The sequence below is a fragment of the Pongo pygmaeus genome, chromosome X (assembly GCF_028885625.2).
Source record: "Pongo pygmaeus isolate AG05252 chromosome X, NHGRI_mPonPyg2-v2.0_pri, whole genome shotgun sequence".
Classification (NCBI taxonomy): Eukaryota; Metazoa; Chordata; class Mammalia; order Primates; family Hominidae; genus Pongo; species Pongo pygmaeus.
Window position 1 is genome coordinate 158,992,986 of NC_072396.2, and position 23,977 is coordinate 159,016,962.

The 23,977-nt window shown below is 47.8% G+C and overlaps 1 protein-coding gene across 5 annotated transcripts in view; it reads right to left on the minus strand.

Annotated features, from left to right (window-relative positions):
- Positions 1–23,977, minus strand: part of MECP2 (methyl-CpG binding protein 2) — a 75,182-nt gene that overhangs the window by 10,223 nt on the left and 40,982 nt on the right. For all 5 annotated transcript variants that reach the window (XM_054470922.2, XM_054470923.2, XM_054470924.2 and 2 more), the window contains one exon: positions 142–492. In XM_054470922.2, coding sequence (XP_054326897.1) covers positions 142–492 — 351 coding nt within the window. The remainder of the gene's footprint in view (positions 1–141; positions 493–23,977) is intronic.

Sequence of the window (23,977 nt, forward strand, 5' to 3'; positions counted from 1 at the left end):
CATTTCAAGCCTACCTGGTCTCAGTGTTCATTGTTTATGTTCCCCCCGCCTCCGCCCTGGGCACATACATTTTCCTGCTCCATGAGGGATCCCTGTCCCTGCCCTCCCTGCCCTGTAGAGACAGGAGTTGCTCTTACTTACTTGATCAAATACACATCATACTTCCCAGCAGAGCGGCCAGATTTCCTTTGCTTAAGCTTCCGTGTCCAGCCTTCAGGCAGGGTGGGGTCATCATACATGGGTCCCCGGTCACGGATGATGGAGCGCCGCTGTTTGGGGGAGGCAGAAGCTTCCGGCACAGCCGGGGCGGAGCCCGACCCTTCTGATGTCTCTGCTTTGCCTGCCTCTGCGGGCTCGGCAGAGTGGTGGGCTGACGGCTGCACGGGCTCATGCTTGCCCTCTTTCTCTTCTTTCTTATCTTTCTTCACCTTTTTAAACTTGAGGGGTTTGTCCTTGAGGCCCTGGAGGTCCTGGTCTTCTGACTTTTCTTCCCTGAAGTGTTAAACAAGTACGTAAGTATCACAGAGAACATGCCAGTCTGCAGAACAAGTGAGCAGAGGCAGGCTTGGACCCCCACCACATGCAAGGCCCCAGGCCATCATACACTCAGATCTTGATGTTCTTCCCCAGGACAACAGAGACTCGGGCCAAGCTGGGACCCAAATATTTCTTTAGGAATTTGGGCTGTGGGTGGTGCTGGCCGGTGTGCCTGACCTGCACTGTGGCCACCCACAAGTCTCCTAGCACTGCAGGAGAATCAGAGCCCTTTCCTCTGAGCGGAAACACTGTGGCTCCTGAGCATACCACCCCAGCATGAGTCGCACTTCAAGGGACTCTGGGCTCGATGGCTGACAAGAGGCCTTCGACTGCTGGAAAGGGAGCCAAATGGGGGAGGGGGGTCTCCTTTTTGAAGGCCGGGGCTTGGGTGTCTTTTTGGTTTTCTAGAATGAATGCTCAATGAGGCACACAGTACAGTGTCATGGAAAGCACACACAGGTTTGGAGCCAGCCAACCTGCATTCAAATCCTTTGCCGCTTTCCAAACATGAACCCAGCAAATGACCTCAGCGTTCTGTGCTTTAGTTTCCTTATCTTGACAACAGGTAACCCTATCTAGGCCTCCTTACTGTGAGCATCACAGGAGAAAAGGCACAATGGCACTATGTAAGTATCAGCTAACTCAGGCCACGGGAAACTGCCGCCTAGGGTCCTGGGGGTGATAAGAGAAGTGGTCCCAGGTGGCGTGAGCCTTTAACACAAGATGTTCCCTAGTGAGGAATGGCCTTGGCCACAGCAGATGCGGAGGGAAGAGCAAGGAAAAAGGTGTGGTCCAGGCAGAGCCATACATCCCCTTCCTGCTGGTGCAGAAGAGCACCCTACCTATTCTAGTGTGGGACGCTTCCCCATTCTTTTCTAGTGACAGAAGCAGCTCCTTCTCTACACATCACTTTGGCCTGGTGGGGTCTCGTCAGAAATGGCCACCGTGAGGCCCCACGCCCCAGCATCAGTAACTGGCCATGATGCTCTAGTAATCTGTCTAGCATGCCACCGTGAAACCTCCTAGGACTCCAGAGCCTCAGCAACAACAGGGGCGGCTTGGAAAGAAGCAGCAGCCACCTGCAAGTCCCTTCGTTAGCAGTTCATTCTGGAAAAGAGCATGACTACTCTCACCCTCCATGTTCTCAGCCCCACAACTCCCCTGTCCCATGTGGTGCACATCAGTGCTGCTCACCACCTTGCGGCTGGTCTACCCCAAGAGACTTCCCCTCTTGTCTACACTGCACAGACTGTGCAATGAGGGCACCACGGCACTCACTGGCAAGCATCCTTGGGAAACCAGAACTCAAATGATGTAGGGAAGTTACCGAAGGCTGGTTAGTGCTGGGACTCAGAAGCTGCAAGGACGTATCTCTCCAGAACCATCATGTCTGGTGTAGGGAGGCAAGAGATGTTCCAATCTAGTGACAAGGTCTTAGAGTGAGGGAATGTCTTGTCCCTACTATGACTCACCCCTGAGTTCCTCCGTATCCTGTATCTTCCTCCAGCAGTTTAGGGCCCAGAATGTGGCTGCCAGAGTCACCTAGAGCCATTGCATACACAAAGGCATCCTACAACCCACAGGGCAGTCTTTCTTGCTGTAAAGAGGGGTCCCTAATCTGTCCCAGCACAGAGCTCGCTTTTTTTTCTTTTTTTTTTTGAGACGGAGTCTCGCTCTGTTGCCCAGGCTGGAGTGCAATGGCATAATATCAGCTCACTGCAACCTCCGCCTGCCGGGTTCAAGTTATTCTCCTGCCTCAGCCTCCTGAGTAGCTGGGATTACAGGCGCGTGCTACCATGCCGGGCTAATTTTTGTTATGTTTAGTAGAGACGGGGTTCCACCATGTTGGGCACGCTGGTCTCGAACTCCTGACCTCAGGTGATCGACCCGCCTCAGCCTCCCAAAGTGCTGGGATTACAGGCGTGAGCCACCGTGCCCAGCCAGAGCTTCCTTTTCAAGTCTCCAAGTCTTACAGCTCTCAATAGGAAATGACGAAGAACCCTGGGAAGCTAGGTGTGGCCTGTGGCCCACCAGAGATCAGCCTTTGAGAATGGACCCCTAAGCAGCTCCCCATAAAGGAGGGAGAGAAGGGGAGCCACCAGCAGAGTGGGCCAAGAAAGCAGACAGATGGGAATCGCTACTTCTACACAATCCATCATGGCGCTGCCTAATGCCAGGGCTGCTCCCTGGAACCTGGACGGTCCTGATGTCAGAGAAAAACAGTGAACTAATGGGAAAGATCTGGCTTCTTCGAAACTCTCATTTGCATTTCCCAAATACCTTAATCACCATGAAGTCAAACTATAAACCTAAGCATGACATAAGGAATGCCTTCTAGAAATCTATGCTAAAGAGACACCTCCAGAAATCTCAAAGAACATATGCATGATGTTATTTGCTACAGCATTATTTTTACTAGCCAAAGGCTTCCAATACTCCCAATCCCTATCACCAGAGCACTTGTTGAATAAACTTATGGTGCACCCACACACTGGAGTACTGTGCAGATCCAAAGGGACTAAACAAGAGCTCTAAGAACTGCGATGGAGTGATTTCCAGGATCCACTGTGAAGCAAAGGGAGCAAAGCACAAACATATGTACTGCATTCTACCTAAGAAAGAAGGGGGGGGTATTAAGGAAGGACACACCAGGAACTAATGAAATTGATTCCCTGCATGGGGTAGGGGGAAAAAGGTAAGGGTACAGGCACAGGAGTGAGACCTAGCTGAACATGCCTCAGTGTAATTCTGACTTCTGAATCATGTAAATGTTTATATTACCCAAAATAAAATTCAAACTAAAAGTAACAAAACCTTATTACACTTAATGCAAATAAAAACAAATGAGTTTGGGCCAGGCATGGTGGCTTCAGCCTACAATCCCAGCACTTTGGGATGCTGAGGCAGGAGGATTACTTGAGCCCAGGAGTCTGAGGCTGCAGTGAGCCATGACAACATCACTGCACTCCAGCCTGAGTGACAGAGCGAGACCCTCTCTCTTTTTTTTTTTTTTTTGAGACACAGTCTTGCTAGAGTGCAATGGCGTGATCTCGGCTCACTGCAACCTCCGACTCTTGAGTTCAAGCGTTCTCCTGCCTCAGATTCCCGAGTAGCTGGGATTACAGGTACCTGCCAACACGCCCGGCTAATTTTTGTATTTTTAGCAGAGATGGGGTTTCACCGTGCTGGCCAGGCTGGTCTTGAATTCCTGACCTCAGGCGATCCACCCACCTTGGCTTCCCAAAGTGCTAGGATTACAGGCATGAGCCACCATGCCTGGCTGAGACCCTGTCTTCTGGAAAAAAAAAAAAAAAAAGAAAAGAAAAAAGAAAAGAAACAAATTTAATTCTATACCAAATTGACAATATACCACAGAGAAAAGATTTATTTCAAATAACTTTTGACTACAGTGCTCTGGAAACCTGTAGTGGGATATATTCTAAGGCCAACAATAACACTCCAGGGGCAGTAAACACACTGGATTGGCTCCCAGGAGAGATATGTGATTCTGCTTCTGGGGCATCTTGTGCCAGAAAGCCCGGGAAATGCAAGAGAAAAACAGGAAGGGCCCATGAGAGGCCTCTAGCAGTGGTCCGGTCCGGGTGTGGCCCAGGGTCGGGGCAGCTGAGGATTTGGGGCTGGTCTAGGTGGTGAAGCAACAGAGCTCGCTGGTGGATTAATGTGGGGGTGAGGGGCAGGGGTGAGTCAGGGACCATGTCCAAAGCCTGGGAAGATGGTGGTGCCACTGATTGAGAAGGAAAAGACTGAGGGGCCGGCTGGGTGCAGTGGCTCTCACCTGAGGTCTGGAGTTCGAGCCCAACCTGGCCAACATGGTGAAACTCCGTCTCTACTAAAAATACAAAAATGAGCCGGGCCTAGTGGCAGGTGCCTGTTAAGTCCCAGCTACGCAGAAGGCTGAGGGAGAAGAATCGCCTGAACCCAGGAGGCAGAGGTCACAGTGAGCTGAGATCACGCCACTGCACTCCAGCCTAGACAACAGAGCAAGACTCCGTCTCAAAAAAAAAAAAAAAAAAAAACCAAACCACTGGAGCGGCGGGGGAGCAACACCCACAGCGACAGTTATACCATCAAGGAGAGAAAATAATTCTTCAGCTACTCGCTAGAAAGGGGGGAAACCCCGCTGTGATCAGATTCCGAGTTGGGCCTGAATGAAAATGAACTGTCTGCTTGGGGTTTTAAAGGCTTTTTATTGTGGTAAAATATACAAAACAGGTCAGGTGTGGTGGCTTACACTTGTAATCCCAGCACTTTGGGAGGCGAGGCAGGTGGATCGCTTGAGCTCAGGAGTTTGAGACCAGCCTGGGCAACATAGCAAAACCCTGTCTCTACAGAAAACAAACAAACAAACAAAAAAATTAGCTGGGCGTGGTGGTGTGTGCCTGTAATCCTAGCTACTTGGGAGGCTGAGGCAGGAGGATCACTTGAGCCTAGAAAGTTGAGGCTGCAGTGAGCCGTTGATCATGCCACTGCACTCCTACTCCTGCCTGGGCAAACGAACCAGACACGTATATATGTCTCAAAAAAATAAATTTTATATATATATATATATACACAAAACAAAGTTTACCTTTTTAACTATTTCTAAGTGTACAATGAATGAACTTTTTTTTTTTTTTTTTGAGATGGAGTCTTGCTCTGTCACCCATGCTGGAGTGCAGTGGCGCAATCTCGGCTTACTGCATATAGGCTCTGCCTCCCTCCTGAGTTCAAGCGATTCTCCTGCCTCAGCCTCCCAAGTAGCTGAGATTACAGATGCGCACCACCACGCCCAGCTAATTTTTGTATTTTTAGTAGAGACGGGGTTTTGCCATGTTGGCCAGGCTGGTCTTGAACTCCTGACCTCAGGTGATCCACCCACCTGGGCCTCCCAAAGTGCTGGAATTACAGGCGTGAGCCACCATGCCTGGCCCTAAATGAACTCTTAATAGCACTGAAGATGGGAAATAAAGGGTCTTTAACTCTACTGTAATATTCTAGTTCTTTCTAATGGAAATTACTTGAAGCAAATATAGTATGATTTTCAATTCTGTGTAATGAAAGGCACATGGGTGTTTGTTAATTTGCTGGCTGCTACTTTTATAATTAAAGACAAATTTCAAAAAACCCACAAAGAAGCCTGGATTGTGCTGGGTGTGGAGTGCAGGTAAAAATGATAAAAAACGTGGATGGAGCTGGAGTCCACTGTCTTCAGTGACACAGCTCAGACACAGAAAGTCAAATACCGTACGTTCTCACTTAGAAGCAGGAGCTGAATAGCATGTGCACACAGACAGAGTGAGGAATGGCAGACACTGGAGACTGGGAAGGGTGGGAGGGGGTGAGGGATGAGACATTACTTAACGGGTACAATGTCCACTCTTCAGGTGATGGCTACACTGAAAGCTCAGACTTCACTACTATACAATATATCCACGCAACAAAACTGCACTTGTACCCTTTCAATTTAACAAATAAAAAACAATAATAGAAAATAGGTACTCCAAATGAGTTTACTCTTAGCCCAGAGGGCCTGCCCAGTCCCAGGGTGACCTGGGCATTTGCACACCCTCACTGAGCCTTCACCGCAGGACCCAAGGGAGGGAGGCTGGGCTAGGGTGCCAGGTGACTCCCCAAGGCTGTCCCCCAGGGGGTTTATGGTGTTTGCCAAAACACAAACTTTTTCAAAGAAACCTGCGAGGTGCGGTGGCTCATGCCTATAATCCCAGCACTTTGGGAGGCCAAGGCAGGTGGATCACCTGAGGTCAGGAGTTCGAGACCAGCCTGGCCAACATGGCGAAACCCCATCTCTATTAAAAATACAAAAAATAGCTGGGCATGGTGGTGCACACCTGTAATCCCAGCTACTCAGGAGGCTGAGGCAGGAGAATCACTTGAACCCAGGAGGCAGAGGTTGCAGTGAGCCGAAATCGCGCCACTGCACTCCAGCCTGGGTGACAGAGTGAGACTCCATCTCAGAAACAAACAAACAAACAAAAAACAAAAAAAACCCCCATACACCTCTCTTCATCCTCCCTCTAATCAGAACCCCCCTCCCCCCCCACACACAATCTTGATTACGAGGAAAACTAAATACCTAGTTCACAAGTTCATACATTTTAGAGTTGAAGTATCCTCAGAAAAACCACCTATTCTACTCTTGAGTGTTACAGATGGAATAAAGGAAGTTCGACTAGACAGAGGAACTTGTCTGAGATCACTGTGAGTCACAAACACACGTGTCTGTTCACCAACTGCCTTCGTCCTGAGCCAGATCCTGCAGCATCCTTCCACCTCCAAGAACTCACAGTTTGGAAGGGAGGACAAATAGGTAACTACAACATAGTTCCAGCCTCCCTTCCCCCTGAAGAAAGCTTGTTCCAGGCACAGTGGAAGCACAGGGGTGTGGATAATGAATCAGGAGTGGGTGGGCTGTCAGGGCTTATGAGTTCCACAGGTGGGACGGAGGGCTCAGGGCATGCCAGGCCAGATGGGCAGAGGCGGCACTATCAACATGCTTATAGCTCCTACCCTATCACCCGTGTGACGCCCCTCCCTTGAGGAAAAAGTGACCAATGATGCCCACCCTGTGTCACCAGAGGCTCTGGGCCTAAACCTGTCATCCCCTCCCACCTTTTCATTTGGAGAACTTTCAGGTTCATCTGGAGAACTTTCATCTTTCAGGTTCAGTTAAGATGGCACTTCTAGACCTGGCACAGTGGCTCATGCCTGTAATCCCAACACTTTAGGAGGCTGAGGTGAGCAGATCACTTGAGGCCAGGAGTTTAAGACCAGCCTGGCCAACATGGCAAAACTCTGCCTCTACTAAAAATACAAAATATTTGCCGGGCATGGTGGTGTGTGCCTGTGATCCCAGCTACTTGGGGACTGAGGCATGAGAATCGCTTGAACCTGGGAGGTGGAGGCTGCAGTGAGCTGAGATCGTGCCATTGCACTCCAGACCAGGCGACAGAACAAGATTCCATTTCCAAAAAAAAAAAAGATGGCACTTCTGAAACACCTTCCCTGCTCCTGCCTCCCTCCCCGCTCTATAAGCCAGGGCACCTGAGCCCTCAGTGTACTTAGAACACCCCACTGTACGTGCCAATGCCCATCTCCCCACTCAATGCATAATGCCAGGCACAGGTGCAACCCTTACTCAACGCATGCTGGATGAATAACCACAACACGGATGCAACGCTCCACGTGCTTCTTCTGATGGCTGGAGACCTTCGACCGTAAGCTTCTAGCAAGGAGAGGCTAGCTCAGTGCTGAAAAAAAGGTGGGCTCTGAATTGGTGAATAAACAAATGATGAGTTTGGGACATATCAGTAGTCCATTGGACACTGGTGGCTTGGAGATGGCGGAAGATGAGGTGGAGGAAGTCACTGAGGAGGGCCTCAGTGCCCCAGGGACAGTAGCATGGAGGATGGTTACGCTAGAGGATGGATCGACTTCTAGCCATGTGGTGGTCAGGTATGCAGACACCTCTCCTGCTGAAACAACTACAACTGCCAAACGGAGTATCTTACAGAAGCTGCTAGAGAAGCCACCCACAAGCTGGCAAGAAAGGAAGGAATACACAGGCTGAAGAGCAAATAAAAGTATGGGGCCCTTTTCTGTGGAGAAATCTGGCAGGCACCACCTTAAACAAACGATCAAACTGAGCTCAGGCCCCTCAGTGCTGCTGAGATGAACCAGCATCACGAGTAGGAGACTGAAGCTCACCTCGAGGAGACAGCAGGAAGAGTCCAGAGAGGGCGTGCCATGCAACCAGGGTCTGGACTCCTCAAGAGGATGAGAGAAAACAAGGGGGTGGGGGAACATTTCTGATAAAGGAGACTGAAGGGATGACACAATCGAATACAACATACGGTCCTGGACTCTGCATTCCAGGCTCAAAGGCTCTAAAAAAGGCATTTATGGGGTATGTGGAGAAATGTAAGGTTCTGTGTTAGCTCATTGCTAAACTTCCTGAGTGTCTTAACTGTACTGTCTGCTCTTAGGAAAGGCATGCTTAAACGTTTAGGAGTGAAACAGCACGAGGACTATGACTAACTCTCAAGTGATCAATGGGCTAGGGGAAATACAGTGCCAATATGGTAACATGTTTAAAAGGAGGGAGATGACATCAATATAATCGGAAGCTGTGCCAACTGACAGTAATATTTTGAAGCAGTGGTAGGCAAGCTTTTTAACAATTAAAGAGAATGCCTTCATATTACACAAAGACATTAAGAAAAAAAGCTGAAGTCTGGGCACGGAGGCTCACGCCTGTAATCCCAGCACTTTGGGAGGCTGAGGAGGGCGGATCACGAGGTCAGTTCGTGGCCATCCTGACCAACATGGTGAAACCCCATCTCTACTAAAAATAAAAAATTAGCCAGGCGTGGTGGCGCACACAAAGGGACCGTGGCGGTGCTGGGGGCAATGCCAACAGACCTCAGTGTACCGTGGGGTTCTTTCAGCCAGAACTGTTCATGGTTTCATCAGTAAGCTCCAGTTACCACACCACACAAGTTTGGAGTGATCCACCCCACCCCAGTTTTTCCTGCACAAACTCATGTTTTTATTGTGTGATTTACAGAACACAAGATTTTTTTCTAAGAATGCACACATCACACATTGAAGCAGAAAGGCCTTTACAAAATCTTAAATACCTACAAAATATGAAGTAAGGCTCTTAAGAAATAAAACATTGAATGATTTTGCTGCTAGAATGCAAACATTAGATCAAATCCTTCATTTGATCTAGCAAAGGAAAATCAGAGTTGCAGGAATCTTGTTTTCAGGCCAAACCATGACATCCTGAGGGGGCTGATGGCAGGAACTGCCTGCATTTTCCTCATAAATGTGACCTGCAGTGATCTTGTGAGAAAGGCCCGAAGGCCCTGCAAATTACAGGGGTACAAGCAACAGCTGGCAGGTGTGGCCAGCCAGGCAACTGCAGTTGAGGAAAGACTACTCAATCCCTGAAGTTTTCAGATTTTACAAAAAGGCAAAAAGCCAGGTGAACAAGGCAGATGAAAGGTATTTTTCACTTGAATTGGAATTCAGCCCCCTCCCTGTCCCCTGGAGTGAGTTCCAGAGAAACTTCCAGAGCCCCAGCAATATCCCAACCTTTCGTAAATTCACTCATGCTCGCCACTTTCAGGAGATGGCATTTCTCAGCACCTTTCACTTCCAGTTATCCCTCGGCACAGCACAAAGAGCTAAACTACCACTCGAGGCAGTTAACCTAAGGGCAGGGTGGTGGCTACGGCTCCAGGTGAACAGTCTGGGACCAGAGGAAATAATTAGCCCCCCCTTGTACTGGCTGCTTCCACCCTAAAGTGTCATCCAGATGGTGCTTCCAATTCTTTCTACTTCCAGTATTAGCTGCAGAATCACGGAATCAAGGAGGCTTCTCTGCATGAATCAATAAAGGCTACAGCACTTTTAGACACAAGCTCCAGCCCTTTAAAAATGTGAGAAATCAAACTGGCACAGGCAGAGTGTCTCAGTGGTCTCCAGGGAGCAAGAGAGAATGAGGTTTAGCTTGAAGGCTACAATGGTGGAGCCTGAGGTTCAGCTGCCCTGCTCTGAATTTGCAGTCCATTTCTTAATCCTCCACTTTTGAGAAGATGCGAGAAAACAGTTATGTTTTGCAAAGCTTAAATAAAATGCAGTTCTTGCCAACCAAAAGCAGAACCCTCCCCAAATACAGGCAACCAGTGCCATACAGCAAATCTCATCTTTATAGATGTGTAAAATGAAAATCTAAACACAAGCCTACCACATACAGGTTAAAAAATTCCTGCTGTGGAGAACAGTTTGGCAGTTTCTCAAATGTTAAACATGGAGTTACCATATGACCTGGCAATTTTACTCCTAGCCATATACTCTCAAAAAACCACAACTATGCCGGGCGCGGTGGCTCACATCTGTAATCCCAGCACTTTGGGAGGCTGAGGTGGGTGGATCACCTGAGGTCAGGAGTTTGAGACCAGCCTGGCCAATATGGTGAAATCTTGTCTCTACTAAAAATACAGAAAAATTTAGCCGGGCATGGTGGTGAGTGCTACCTGTAGTCCCAGCTACTCAGGAGACTGAGGCAGGAGAATTGCTTGAACCTGGGAGGTGGAGGTTGCAGTGAGCAGAGATCGCGCCACTGTAATCCAGCGTGGGCGACAGAGCAAGACCTTGTCTCAAAAAACCAAAACAAACAAACAAAAAACCAAAACCAGTAACCAAACAGATATCCGTACACCAATGTTCATGGCAGCACAGTTTACAATAGCCAAATGGTGGGGGCAACCCAAATATACGTTCCCAAGGGATGGGTGGATAATCAAAACTTCATTATCTATAGGATATAATATCATTCAGCCTCAAAAAGGAAAGAAATTCTGACACATGCTACAATGCAGATGAACCTTGAGGACATTACGCTCAGTGAAAGAGGCCAGACACAAAAGGCCAAATAGTGCATAATTCCATTTATAGGAAATGTCCAGAATAGGCAAATCCATAGAGACAGGAAGTGGATTAGTTGTTGCCAGGGGCTGCGGGTAATAAGAGGTGACTGCTACTGTGTCTGGGGTTTCTTTTGGGTACTGAAAATGTTCTGGAATGACACAGAGGCGATGGTTGCACAACTCTGTGAATGTACTAAAAGACACTGAATAGCACATTTTATTTTTAAACAATTTTTTCTGTGAGCCTATGAATTATACTGAAGAATGAATTGTACACTTTAAATGAGTAAATTTCATGGTATGTGAATTATATCTAAATTAAAAAAAAAAACATTAAAACAGCAGCTGACCACCAATTATTCTAAATCATAAAGATAGGTTTTGTGATGCCTGGCCAGTGCTCAGAGCCCACACAGCTGTCTCAGAGCAAGTCTATCTGGCTGTGGCACAGAGCCCCGGCAGATAGATGGGTTGTCCATCTGAGGAAGAGGCCAATGTGGGGACCTATAGTGATACATGCCAGACTGGACCAAGCCGACCTGAATGTGAAACTCTGAAGCCCAGGACACAGTAACCATGACAATCAGAAAGGAATTTAGTTCAAGAAGTTTAATGAGTAGGCACTTAGCCAAGTGGAAGGTTGTTGGCTATTCTGAGGGCATTTGATCATTTTTTTTTAAATTGTGGTAAAATACACATAACATAAAATTTATCATTAATAGCATTTAGTACATCCACAATGTCATGCAACCATCACCACTATCTAGTTCCAAAGACAACCCTTTACCCATTAAGCAGTTGCTCCCCACTCCCACTCCTCTCAGCCCCTGGTAACCACTAATCTATTTGTCTCCACAAATCTGCCTACTGTTGACACTTCATATAAGTGGGATAATACCCTCCCCTGGAAAGCCTGTCTTTTAAAAAATGATTTTCATTTAAAAAACTTTTTTTGCTTAACACAGTGGCTCATACCTGTAATCTTAGGAAGGCAGAGGCAGGACTGCTTGAGCCCAGGAGTTCGAGATCTGCCTGGGCAACATAGTGAGATCCCGTTATTCACAAAAAGGGGGAAAAAAGACCAGGAAAAAAAAATCCCAAAACAAAACAACGAAAAAGTTTTTTTTTAGGGAGACAGGGTCTCACTATGCTGCCCAGGCTGGGCTCAAGCGATCCTCCTGCCTCAGGCTATCAAGTAGCTGGGACTACAGATGCGCTACCACGCCCAACTTAGAAACATGTATTTTTTTCAGATTAGCTCATCATTCCCTGGTAACTTCTCCAATGATTTCCCCTTGCATCTTTGCCTCTATATTCTAGCAGGGTTCTCACACTGATCCTACACACAAGTGGTTAGAGACTCACCAGGCCAAGCTCGCCTCCAATTCCAAATACCTAGTCCTCAAGGTCCAAGTGGCCTGTTTCCATAGACACTGACACTGTGCACGACTTTTCTGTCCTCAGCTGCTGGCTTTCTCCATTTCTTGTTGATAATGTTTTTTTCTTACCTTTGCATACTTCATGTAAATAAGTTTCACAGACTTTTAACAAAGTGTTGGCTGCTTTTATCGAAGAAGAGAAAATCTGCCAAAATAAATTTTCACCATGAAGGCAACACATTTTGGGGAACAAGAAACGGCAGAAAGGAGATCTCTTTTACTAGAGAACTCTGCTTAAGGACTGGCTCATTTGATCCAAACATCTCATCAGTAACTTGGAGTGAGTGCCCTTGTTTTCGTCATCTTGCGTCTCACTAGTGTAGGTCAGTCCACATCAGCCTGCCTGAAGTACTTGGTTCGTAATGCTGACATCTGAGCCCCCATGTTTATTTCACCCTGATTCTACTGAAATGACCAACGAAATGCAAAACAGGAGGAAATATCTCTATCAATGCCTTCAGAGGAACTGCTGTAGAATGTGGTGTGGCTGGGATCCATATAAGAGAAGCAGCGCTCACACGATTCCACCACAGTTAAACACATGGGCAAAGGAGGGACCGGCTGGAGGTATGAGGATTCTGTAGCAGAGCCCGAGAAAATCTGCAAGATCAGAGAAACTGGGCCTAAGAGCCAGACTGGCAGAAGTACGGTTTGCCAGTGGCAAATAGAAGGACCTGAACCACCAGTGCCCTAGATGGAGAGGTCAGTGACAGGCTGGCCAGGTTTTCCTGGGCACTGCTGGGACAGAGAGAGACACTGATATAGAGGAGATTCTACCTGTCTCAAGAATCTGCCAGCAGCACCCTGGGTCCCCACCCTGACTCCAGCTGCTGCCACAGGGGAAGCAGCAGGGACTGAAGCTCCATCCCATAAACAACTCTAGGGACTGGGGATCAAACAAGTATCAACAAATTAGTAACTGTCCTGTGTACAAATACAAATTAAGTGGAAACTATAATGACTGAACACCAGTCATTCCAGTCAAGATCCCAACTGGAGGCTGGGCGCGATGGCTCAAGCCTGTAATCCCAGCACTTTGGGAGGCTGAGGCGGGCAGATCACGAGGTCAGGAGTTCGAGACCAGCCTGGCCAACACAGTGAGACCGTGTCTCTACTAAAAATACAAAAAAATTTTAGCCGGGTGTGGTGGTGTGTGCCTGTAGTCCCAGCTACTTGGGAGGCTGAGGCAGGAGGATCGCTTGAACCCAGGAGGCGGAGGTTACAGTGAGCTGAGATTGTGCCACTGCACTCCAGCCTGGGCAACACAGCAAGACTCTCGTCTCAAAAAAAGAAAAAAGATCTCAACTGGATTTTCTTTGGAATCTGACATTTACCTAGAATAGGCATCTGAGGACAGCCAGAAGGAGTGTGTGTGTGTGTGAACAGGAGGGGATGGCTTCCTTCTGGTAGCCACTGCTCTAGGGAGTATTTCTCACCATCGTGTCACAAAGCACACAACAGGAGCACTCTCACATGGATTAGGGAATTAGATGCAGACCTCCTGCACAACTGCCCTCTTCCAGTCCTAGTAAGATAAGACACAAAAGAAAGGCAGGGAAGGAGAGTGTGAAGGGAAGATTTCAGCACACAAAGGAAAGGGGTGTAATTCAAAGCAGTCTGAGAAAAGACTCCAGAGGACAAAGTAGCAGCAAAGCCAGGCTCCTGCCCCGTCCCCAGAAACCACCCTAGGGAGCAGGCAACACCCTGGGAATTTGCAGCCAGTAAGCTGGAGAGAAGCAACCAAGTGGGAGTCCTTCACTTTTTCCTTTTAGACCCAGAAACTCCAGCTGGGAGGTGCAGGAGAAATGGCGAAGTGCCCAGTGAGCCAGCCCAGCTCTGTGGGAAGCAACTGCTCTTAGGTATACACAGATTATGGAACCACCCAGAGACTGAGGTGCCCCCTATCCCCATGGAAATGGCACACACATCCCTCGTGCAGCTAGAGTGAGCCTTAGTATAAGACATCCAACACAGTTCTTAGAACAAAGTGAAGAATCCAGATAGGGCTGAAGACTACATGGCTGCAGCTCCCTCCAGCGTGCAAATTCTCTCCGAATACAAGATAACAAGCCTGCACGCGATAGCTCAGAGGGGAAAACAGCAAGAGAAGATGCCAAGAAACTGGGAAGAGAGAGCCAAGAATTCCTCCACTGTCTCAAAGCAAACAGAACGACTATGTAGAGCCATCCAAGCCTGAGCCAAGATGAAAAGAAGCGACATGGTAACTATGCAAACATATTATGGCCAGAAGAAAAAAAAGAGGCCCAGGGAGGGAGATGGCATGAGAAAGGCAAAGTCTCCCACCAAGAAGAGAATACACAAGGAAGGGAAAAAAATTCCCCACAACTTCGTAAGAACATGTTCCCAATAAAAGAGTTCAAAGATGGGATGATAAAACAGAATAAGATGAAAAGACAAATTTCCAACCTAGAGAAACAAACTGCAGACCAAAACACATCATTATGAAACTAATAAATACATTGAAAAACAGCCAGAAACAGAATATACATAGCTGAAAATCAAATTAGACAAAGTGAATGCAGATGAAAAAGACAAAAGCTAAACCAATTATGGCAAAGCTAATAGCATTGGAAGAGAGACAAAGACAATCCAACATAAGGAATTTGTGTCCCTGAAGTACAGAACTCAACAAATGGAACAGAAGATGCTGTCAAAGATCCATAAGAGAGCTGACCTGAAACAGCGACGACTACATCTGCAGCCTGAAGAATACACTATGTTCCCAGGACAATTTGATAAAGAATGCTCAATAGCAAGCCAGACTCTAGTCAACCTACTCAACTTCAAGGATAAAGAAACCATTCTTCAGGCACCCTGGGATTCTTCCAAGGGGGAAACATCAGAAGAGCAGACATAATGTCTACAAAGTTCTGAGGCAGCTTAGTGCAGTGGTGGTGGCGGAGAGGTCAGAGGTAAATTCAGAGAGATGGACAGGGGCCAAAGGCCTCTCTGAGAAGATGAAATCTGAACACAGATCTGAAGGAAGTGAGTGGTGAGGGAGCAGGTCAAGTAAAGAGGGGTCCAGCCAATGAGGAGCAGCGAGAGCCAAGGTTCTGACTCTAGCAACATTTTGGCAAGTTCCAGGAAGAGCAAGAGCAGTGGGAGCCAGGTGAGCAAGGGAGAGAATGGTAGAGAATGAGCTCAAATAGGCAGGGAGGGATCACGTTCCATGTGGCTGCTGAGGCAGGCCCAGTTACACAATTTGTGGAGCCTGGTGCAAAATGAAAATGCAGGGCCTCTTGTTCAAAAATTAAGAATTTTGAGATGGTGAGAGTAGAGTATTAAACCAAGCCTGGGTTCCAGCAAACCCATGGGCAGTTACAAAGGCCCACGAAGCTGGCTCTGCTTTCAAGTAATGGACTTCAGGTTTTATTCTGAGAGGGTTTTTCTCAAGGGAGTAACCTGATGTAATGAACATTTTTCAAAGAGCCCATCTGAGGCTGGGCACACTGGTGCATGCCTGTAATCCCGCATTTTGGGAGGCCAAGGTGGGAGGATTGCTTGAGCCCAGGAGTTCGAGACCAGCCTGGGCAACATAGGGAGACCCCAGTCTCTATAAAAAATATAAAAATTAGCCAGGTGTGGTGGTGCATACCTGTAGTCTCAGCTACTTGGGAGGCTGAGGTGGGAGGACTGCTTGAGCCCAGGAGGTTGAGGCTGCAGTGAGCCGTGACTGTGCCATTGCATTCCAGCCTGGGTGACAAAGGGAGACCTTATCTCAAAAAAAAAAAAAAAAAAAAAAAAAAAAAAAGAAGCCCATTCTAACTATGGGAAGATATAGAGTAGAGGGAGTGGGGCAGGAGGGTACAAGATGCCACAGGGGGCGCTCTGCAGAAGCAGATGTTGGGTCACGGTTTGGGGTGTAAGATGTTCATCAGGAACTGACATCCATAAAGGGAGGTGGGAAGAAGTCAAAGAGGCGGCCCTATAAGGGCCTTGTACCCTCACCTCCCTCAGTCACCAGGGTGCTGTCCTGGGAATGGCGTGACCTTGGGTGAGGAGGCTCTTGCAGCTGAGGCCAGCTGAAGGAACAGCTGGACACTGCCTGCTAACTGGGGTGTCTGCAGGGCATCTGGAGAGGAGAGTGACCTCTGGGTCTGCCACGTGAGACTACTGCAGAGTCTAGGCAGGGATGCAGGGAGCTGGTCTAGGTGCCATCCCTGAAGGGCATGTGCACTGGGACAGGGAAAGGGCGAGAGATCTAGGACTCTGACTTTCGTTTCTCATGTTTTTGATACTGAGGTATTTAGTTTTCTAGAGGCCTAAAGGGCAGCTGGATGTACGAATCTGGAGTTCAGGGGAGAGGTCTGAAGAGCCAGGCGAGTGGGTGACGGCGTCCTGAATGTAAGTGTAAACAACCCTCCCCCTGTTATTTGGAGTTGTGATGAGGAGAAAGAATCAGCAGAAGAGACAGAGAAAGAGGAGTCAGTGCAGAGAAGGAAGATCAGACATATCTGTTAAGATTATTGGCGGCAATCAATAGAAACCAACTCTAGCTGATTTATGCAGACAAGGACTGATGAAAAGCTATTGAAGATGCATGTGGTGATGGGTGCACAATATAAATGTGCTCAATACCACAGAACTGTACACTTAAAAATCGTTAAGGCAGTACATTTTATCTTTGTGTATTTTACTGCAATTTTTAAAACTAGGGGGAAAAGGCTACTGGGTGATGAGAAAATCCCTAGAGGGTTGGAAGAACAGGTTTGAGTCCAGTTGGCTAGGAACAATACTTCAAATCCTTCTGCCAAGCCAGTCCAAACAGCCAGCACTGCCTGTGCCACCCTGCAAGGCAGCAGCACTGGCCACTGGCACTGTGGCCTAGGAGCTCATCTTTCCTACAGCCCCAATGCCAGGAGACACGGCTCTCCTGCCTGGCCCTGCTCCTCCTAGCATGTGAGTCTGACTGGCAGAGGCCAGGGTACATACCTACACCCTCGTGTAGAACTCAGGTAATTTCTTTCTGTAAAGGGCCAGACAGTATTTTCCACCTTGTGGGCCAGACAGTATCTGTCACAACCAGCCCACCTGCTGTTTTATAGGAGAGCAGTCTTGGACAATGCATAAAGGACAGGGTGGAACTGGGTCCTGGTAAAGCTTCATTTATGAAAACAGGCAGTGGGCTGGACTTGGCCCTTGAAGATACCGTTTGCCAACTGCTGCCCTGACCAAAAGGGAAGCTAGGCAAATAAGCATCTGGCATTTGCAGCATTTGCAGTGACTACAATCAGAGGTCGCCTGGCCTCCCATCAACTCGTGAGGTGAGAATTCTCCCAAACCCAGAGGAGGTTCAAGATGTGAGGTGAGATGGCCACCTGGAGAGTATGAGGTACCAGAAGAGACACAAGGAAAGGGCTGAGAAGGAGTGACAGCCACTGATGACTGATAAGATTATTTCATGGAATGTGGGAAAGCAAGTGTTCATGGAGCAAGCTCGGCGAGGAGCAGCAGGCAAGGAAGAGGGCCCATGAGTGGAGAGAACTCTTAGAGAGTTTGGCTAAAAGGAGAAACAGAGACTGAGCAGGAGCCGAGGAGGTATGAGCTGAAGGGAGCTCAGTTACGACGGTAAATTCTAAAACAAGTTCGTCTGGTGATGGGCACAGTTCACAAGAGGAGGGAAGACCAACGGAGTCCCAGGGGCGTCAAACAGTGGTTGACATTGCAAGCTGGGAAGACAGTAAGTCCTCGTCACAGGCAGAGCTAAGTTAGAACTCCGTGGGTGGAGGGGCTTCCAGTGATGACCAACTCCAGGATACGACCATGGGAATGAGTGGCAGAAGAGACAGGGAAGGAGCCAGGCACTAGGAGGGCTGTCTACATGCGTGTGTGTGCTGGAGTCAGGAACTGGCACGGAATCCTCAATAAGAGGACTGACTGGGGCAGTGAGCAAGCCCACAACAGGGGTCTGTGGGCCGAGAGGCTGAGTGTCACAGCCCCCCTATGCCATGCCTGGAGGCACATGGGATCAGAGACCGCTGAGGACCTGGCAGGAGGCACAGGTGTGGAGAGGCAGGGCCTAACCCAGGTATGTGTGTCGCGGAGGGGAGGGGGGCAGTGGTTAGGAAGGGCTCTTTGGGGAAGAGATACCTGACTGGGTCTTCAAGGATAAGCAGGACAAGGCAAGGCCACAGGGGAGGGAAAGGAGAAGGGGACTTGGGCAGGAGAGCCAATGACAAAGGCCAGGAGTGCAAGAAACATGGTACCTGGGAGGAAGTACAAGCAGTCCTGGACTGCTGAGGGCTATGTCCATGAGAAAAGCAGCAACAGAAGGGGCCACAAAGAGAAGCAGGAGCCACATGAGAGGCCCTGATGTCACTCAAACACAGGGTGCCACTCTTGGGTTTAAAGCAGGGGAATGAGATTGATGATAGGGATTGTGTGGAAGATACAGAGGTGGAGGAAAGATCATAAGTTATCACGGGAGTCCTAGAGCGAGATGAGGGATTGAACCAGGACAGCGGTAGAAGAGATGATACAAGACAGAAGAGGGACAAACAGTTAAAGGAACAATTTGTGGGGCTTGGTGGCTCCCCTGGATGTGGGCAGTGAAGGGCAGGGGCCTGTTGGGTTTCCAGCTTGGGTGACTGGTATGGCTATCAACTGTAACAGAAAACAGTGAACATGGCATTTGTCTATTTGGTCTTCTGATCTACCTTATCTTGAAGGAGATGGGGGTGGTAGGGCGGACAGTGGGTTGAGAAGAATGGAAGGGAGAAAGAGGGCAGAAATCTCTCAAATATTTTGCACAGTAAAATCTGACTAAAATGCACACACGCCCCACAAGCCTTTTTCTTTTTTTTTTTCCCCAAGAAGCAAAACAAGTTTTATTTCCATAGTAGTTCCTTTTAATGCTCTCTGTCGCCACCTAACGGATGTCCTGGTGGAAGAGGCTCAAGCCTATTCCACGGCAGAGGAATCAAACTCACCCAGGCAGGGAGAACGGGACTGCACCTGGGTGGGGGAGGACCAAAAGAAGCCCAGCTGCTTCTGGAAGATCATCGGGAGTCTCTTCTGGAAGACCAGGGGCTCTTGGAGCTAAAATAGACGTTCGTTCATTAATAGTACCTACTTCAACAACTTAAGATCGTGTTCAGCAGATGCACATCAACCTTGACTTGTCTGTGCTCCCCAAATCAATATGCCTCAATATTGAGGCATATTGAGGGAACAATCTGTAGATATTCATGAAATTGTTTGGTGGGACAAAAATTGTGGGGCACTTGAGCCTAGCTGAACTGAGTTTTAAGTTCTAGCATTTAACACACCACCTCTAAGTTTACGTGTACTTTATGAGTGCAGGAATGCAACAAGAAAATCTAGTGTAAAGTCCTGGCCCTCAGGGCAAAGCAAGGGAACTACAACTCTTGCTGCGAACTGCCTTCCTCCCACAGATGTGGCACGTTCACAAATCTCATTCACTGAACAAGAAATGGAACAAGTGCCACACCAGAGGTGACAAGAAGAGGGGAACATACAATAATAGGTAACTTCCCTGTCACACGAGACTGCTTGGAGACAAGGATACAGAGCCCAGCATAGGAGGCGGGACAAAATCATGAGGGTCAAGGACCACACCTGGTTTAACTCCCAGTGAAGAGTTTTAGCCAGTAAAGAGCTGCAAGAAGGAAATCACACACCACGAGAGGCCACTAAGATAAACGCTTGAATCTGATTAAGTTTTCACCTGAAGAGTGTGGGTAAGGACAAGCCTGCCTTGTTGGGTAGTACAGATTCAGTGAATGAGCCCTCAGATCCTGCTGGATCCTGTGATCAGATAGACAGCAGCTTCTCAGGAACCACTGCATGTGAGGTTAGGGTGAGGGGAGGGACCCGATGGAGATCTAATCCCAGGGGTTTGGTCACAGGGGCTGGCGAATGAGAGGTGGGGACCGGGAACATACGCCACTCTTTTTTTTTTTTTTTTTTTTTTGAGACGGGGTCTCGCTGTGTCACCCAGGCTGGAGTGCAGTGGCACCATCTCGGCTCACTGCAACCTCCACCCCCCACGTTCAAGCGATTCTCCTGCCTCAGCCTCCCAAGTAGCTGGGATTACAGGTGCCTGCCACTGCGCCTGGCTAATTTTTCTATTTTTGGTAGAGACGGGGTTTCACCATCTCGGCCAGGCTGGTTTTGAACTCCTGACCTCGTGATCCACCCGCCTCGGCCTCCCAAAGTGCGGGGATTACAGGCGTGAGCCACTGCACCCGGCCAGCCACTCTTTTTTTGAGATGGAGTTTCGCTCTTATTGGCCAGGCTGGAGTGCAATGGCACAATCTCGGCTCACTGCAACCTCCGTCTCCTAGGTTCAAGTGATTCTCCTGGCTCAGCCTCCCAAGTAGCTGGGATTACAGGCATGCGCCACCACGCCCAGCTAATTTTGTATTTTTAGTAGGGATGGGATTTCTCCATGTTGGTCAGGCTGGTCTCGAACTCCTGACCTCAGGTGATCCACCCACCTTGGCCTCCCAAAGTGCTGGGATTACAGGCGTGAGCCACCATGCCCGGCCTAAGCCACTCTTTTGGAAAGCTCAGCAAAGAAGATGCATGAGGTAATATGATGGGTTAGGTGGCCTTTAAAGGGATGTTTATAGATTTTCATAACATGGGTGTATTAGTCTGCTCAGGCTATAACAAAATAGTACAGACTGGGGGGCCTACTCAACTGAAATTTCTCACAGTTCTGGAGGCTAGAAGTCCAAGATCAAGGTGTCAGCACATTCAGCCCCTGGTGAGGGCTCTCTTTCTGGCTTGGAGATGGCTGCCTTCCCACTGCATACTCACATGGTGGAGAAAGCAAGCTCTCTGCTGTCTCTTGTTATAAGGACACTAATGTCTTCATGGGAAACCCACCCACCCCCCTGATTTCATTTAAACCTAACCACCTCCCAAAGACCCCATCTTCAAATAACATCACATGGGAGGTCTGAGCTTCAACACTGGAATTTTGGGGGACACAAACATTCAGTCCATAACAGTGCTGATGTTTATGTTTTAATGTTAAATGATACAGCACAGCACAGCAGCACACACACTGTGTGATGCCAATCTGTTTTTTTTTTTTTTTTTTTTTTTTTTAGATAGGGTGTCACTCTGTTGCCTGGGCTATAGCAGTAGCGTGATCACACCTCACTGCAACCTCGACCTCCAGGTTCAAGCAATCCTCCCACCTCAGCCTCCCAAAGTGCTGGGATTACAGGCATGAGCCACCATGCCTGGCCTCCAATTTGTATTTAATGCCACTGAACTGTACATTTAAAAATGGTAAATTTTAGGTGATGTGTATTTTACTACAATTTTTTTTAAAAGTCTAAGAGAAGGCAAGAAAGAAGAAAAATTTAAAAGAACAGAAAATATGGAAAAATAGAATGCACAAATATGCTATAAATGAATCTAAATACATCAGAAATCAAACAGATGTTAAAGGACGAAACAGACAATGGATTTTTTAAAAAAATCTTGAGGCCGGGCGCGGTGGCTCACGCCTGTAATCCCAGCACTTTGGGAGGCCGAGGTGGGCGGATCACGAGGTCAGGAGATGGAGACCATCCTGGCTGACACGGTGAAACCCCATCTCTACTAAAAATACAAAAAAAAAAAAAAAAAAAAAAAAAATCAGCCAGGCGTGGTGGTGGGCACCTGTAGTCCCAGCTACTCTGGAGGCTGAGGCAGGAGAATGGCATGAACCCGGGGGGCGGAGCTTGCAGTGAGCCGAGATCGCACCGCTGCACTCCAGCCTGGGCAACAGAGCAAGACTCCGTCTCAAAAAAAAATAATAAAAAAAATCTAGCTATCAGCTGGGCATGGTGGCTCACGTCTGTAATTCCAACACTTTGGGAGGCTGAGGTGGGTGGATCACCTGAGGTGAGGAGTTTGAGACCAGCCTGGCCAACATGGTGAAACCACATCTCTACTAAAAATACAAAATTAGCCGGGCGTGGTGGCGCGTGCCTGTAGTCCCAGCTACTCAGGAGGCTGCGGCAGGAGAATTGTTTTGAACCTGGGAGGTGGAGGTTGCAATGAGCCGAGATCACGCCATTGCACTCCAGCCTGGGCAACAAGAGCAAAACTCCGGTCTCAAAAAAAAAAAAAAAAAAAATCTAGCTATCTGATATTTTCAAAAGCTCCACCTCACCGGTGCATAAAGACACAGAAAGGAGGAAAATAAACTGGGATGGCCGGGCGTGGTGGCTCACACCTGTAATCCCAACACTTTTAGAGGCCAAGGCTGGTGAACTGCTTGAGCCCAGGAGTTTGAGACCAGTCTGGGCAACATGGCAAAACCCCGTCTCTACTAAAAATACAAAAACTTAGCCAGGCGCACTGGTGCAAGCCTGTAATCCCAGCTACTTAGGAGGCTGAGGTGGAAGGACCACTTGAGCCCAGGAGGCGGAGGTTGCAGTGAGCTAAGATTGCACCACTGCACTCCAGACTGGGTGACAGAGGGAGACCCTGTCTCAAAAAAAAAAAAGAAAAAAAGAAAAATAAATAAAATAAATAATAATTAAAAAAATAAAATATTAGTATGGTCACTTCATAATACCAAAGGGTTCAATATACCAGGAATGTGAAACTGTATTTAAAATTGAAAACGTGGCCTCAAAATAAATAATAAAATGAAAATTACCAAACTCTGTGGAGAAACTGATGTGTCCATCACCACAGTAGATTTTAACACATATTCCATCAGTTGACAAATCAAGTAAACCAAATGACAGTAAGAAGAGAAAATACTTTCACAACAAAAGGATAAGACAGAGGTAATGAATATATGTAGAATCCTGCACCCATGCTTGGTGGTGACATATTCTGTCCACTGGTTGTGGATAATGTGTCATGGGGCACTTCTCAACCAACTGCAAGAACTGGTGTCACACAGACCAAGTTCTTTGATCACAGTGCCATTTAGTTAGAAGTGATTTTTTCTTTCTTTCTTTCTTTCTTTTTTTTTGAGACGGAGTCTTGCTCTTGTTGCCCAGGCTGGAGTACATTGGCGCAATCTTGGCTCACTGTGACCACCGCCTCCTGGATCAAGTGATTCTCCTGCCTCAGCCTCCCGAGTAGCTGGAACTACAGGTGTGTGCCACCATGCCCGGCTAATTTTGTATTTTTAGTAGAGACGAGGTTTTGGCATGTTGGCCAGGCTGGTCTCGAACTCCTGACCTCAGGTGATCTGCCCGCCTCAGCCTCCCAAAGTGCTGGGATTACAGGCGTGAGCCACCTCATGCAGTCAATTTTTTTTTCTAGAGCAACTAGGAAAAAAACAAAAAACAAAAACCCAAAGCCATGTGCTTGGAAATTGAAAAACACATTTTAAAATAAGTTGTGAGTCAAAGGAAGAAACAAAGAAAATTTAAAATATCTTTGGGCTAACTTAAAGTGACAATACTATCAGAACTTGCTAGATACAGTTGAAGTAGTTCCAGAGGGTTAGCCTTAAATGTTTACATTTGAAAAAAGGGTAGAAAAATCAATGAACCAAATTTATAACTTAAGAAGTTAGGGCCAGGCGTGGTGGCTGATGCC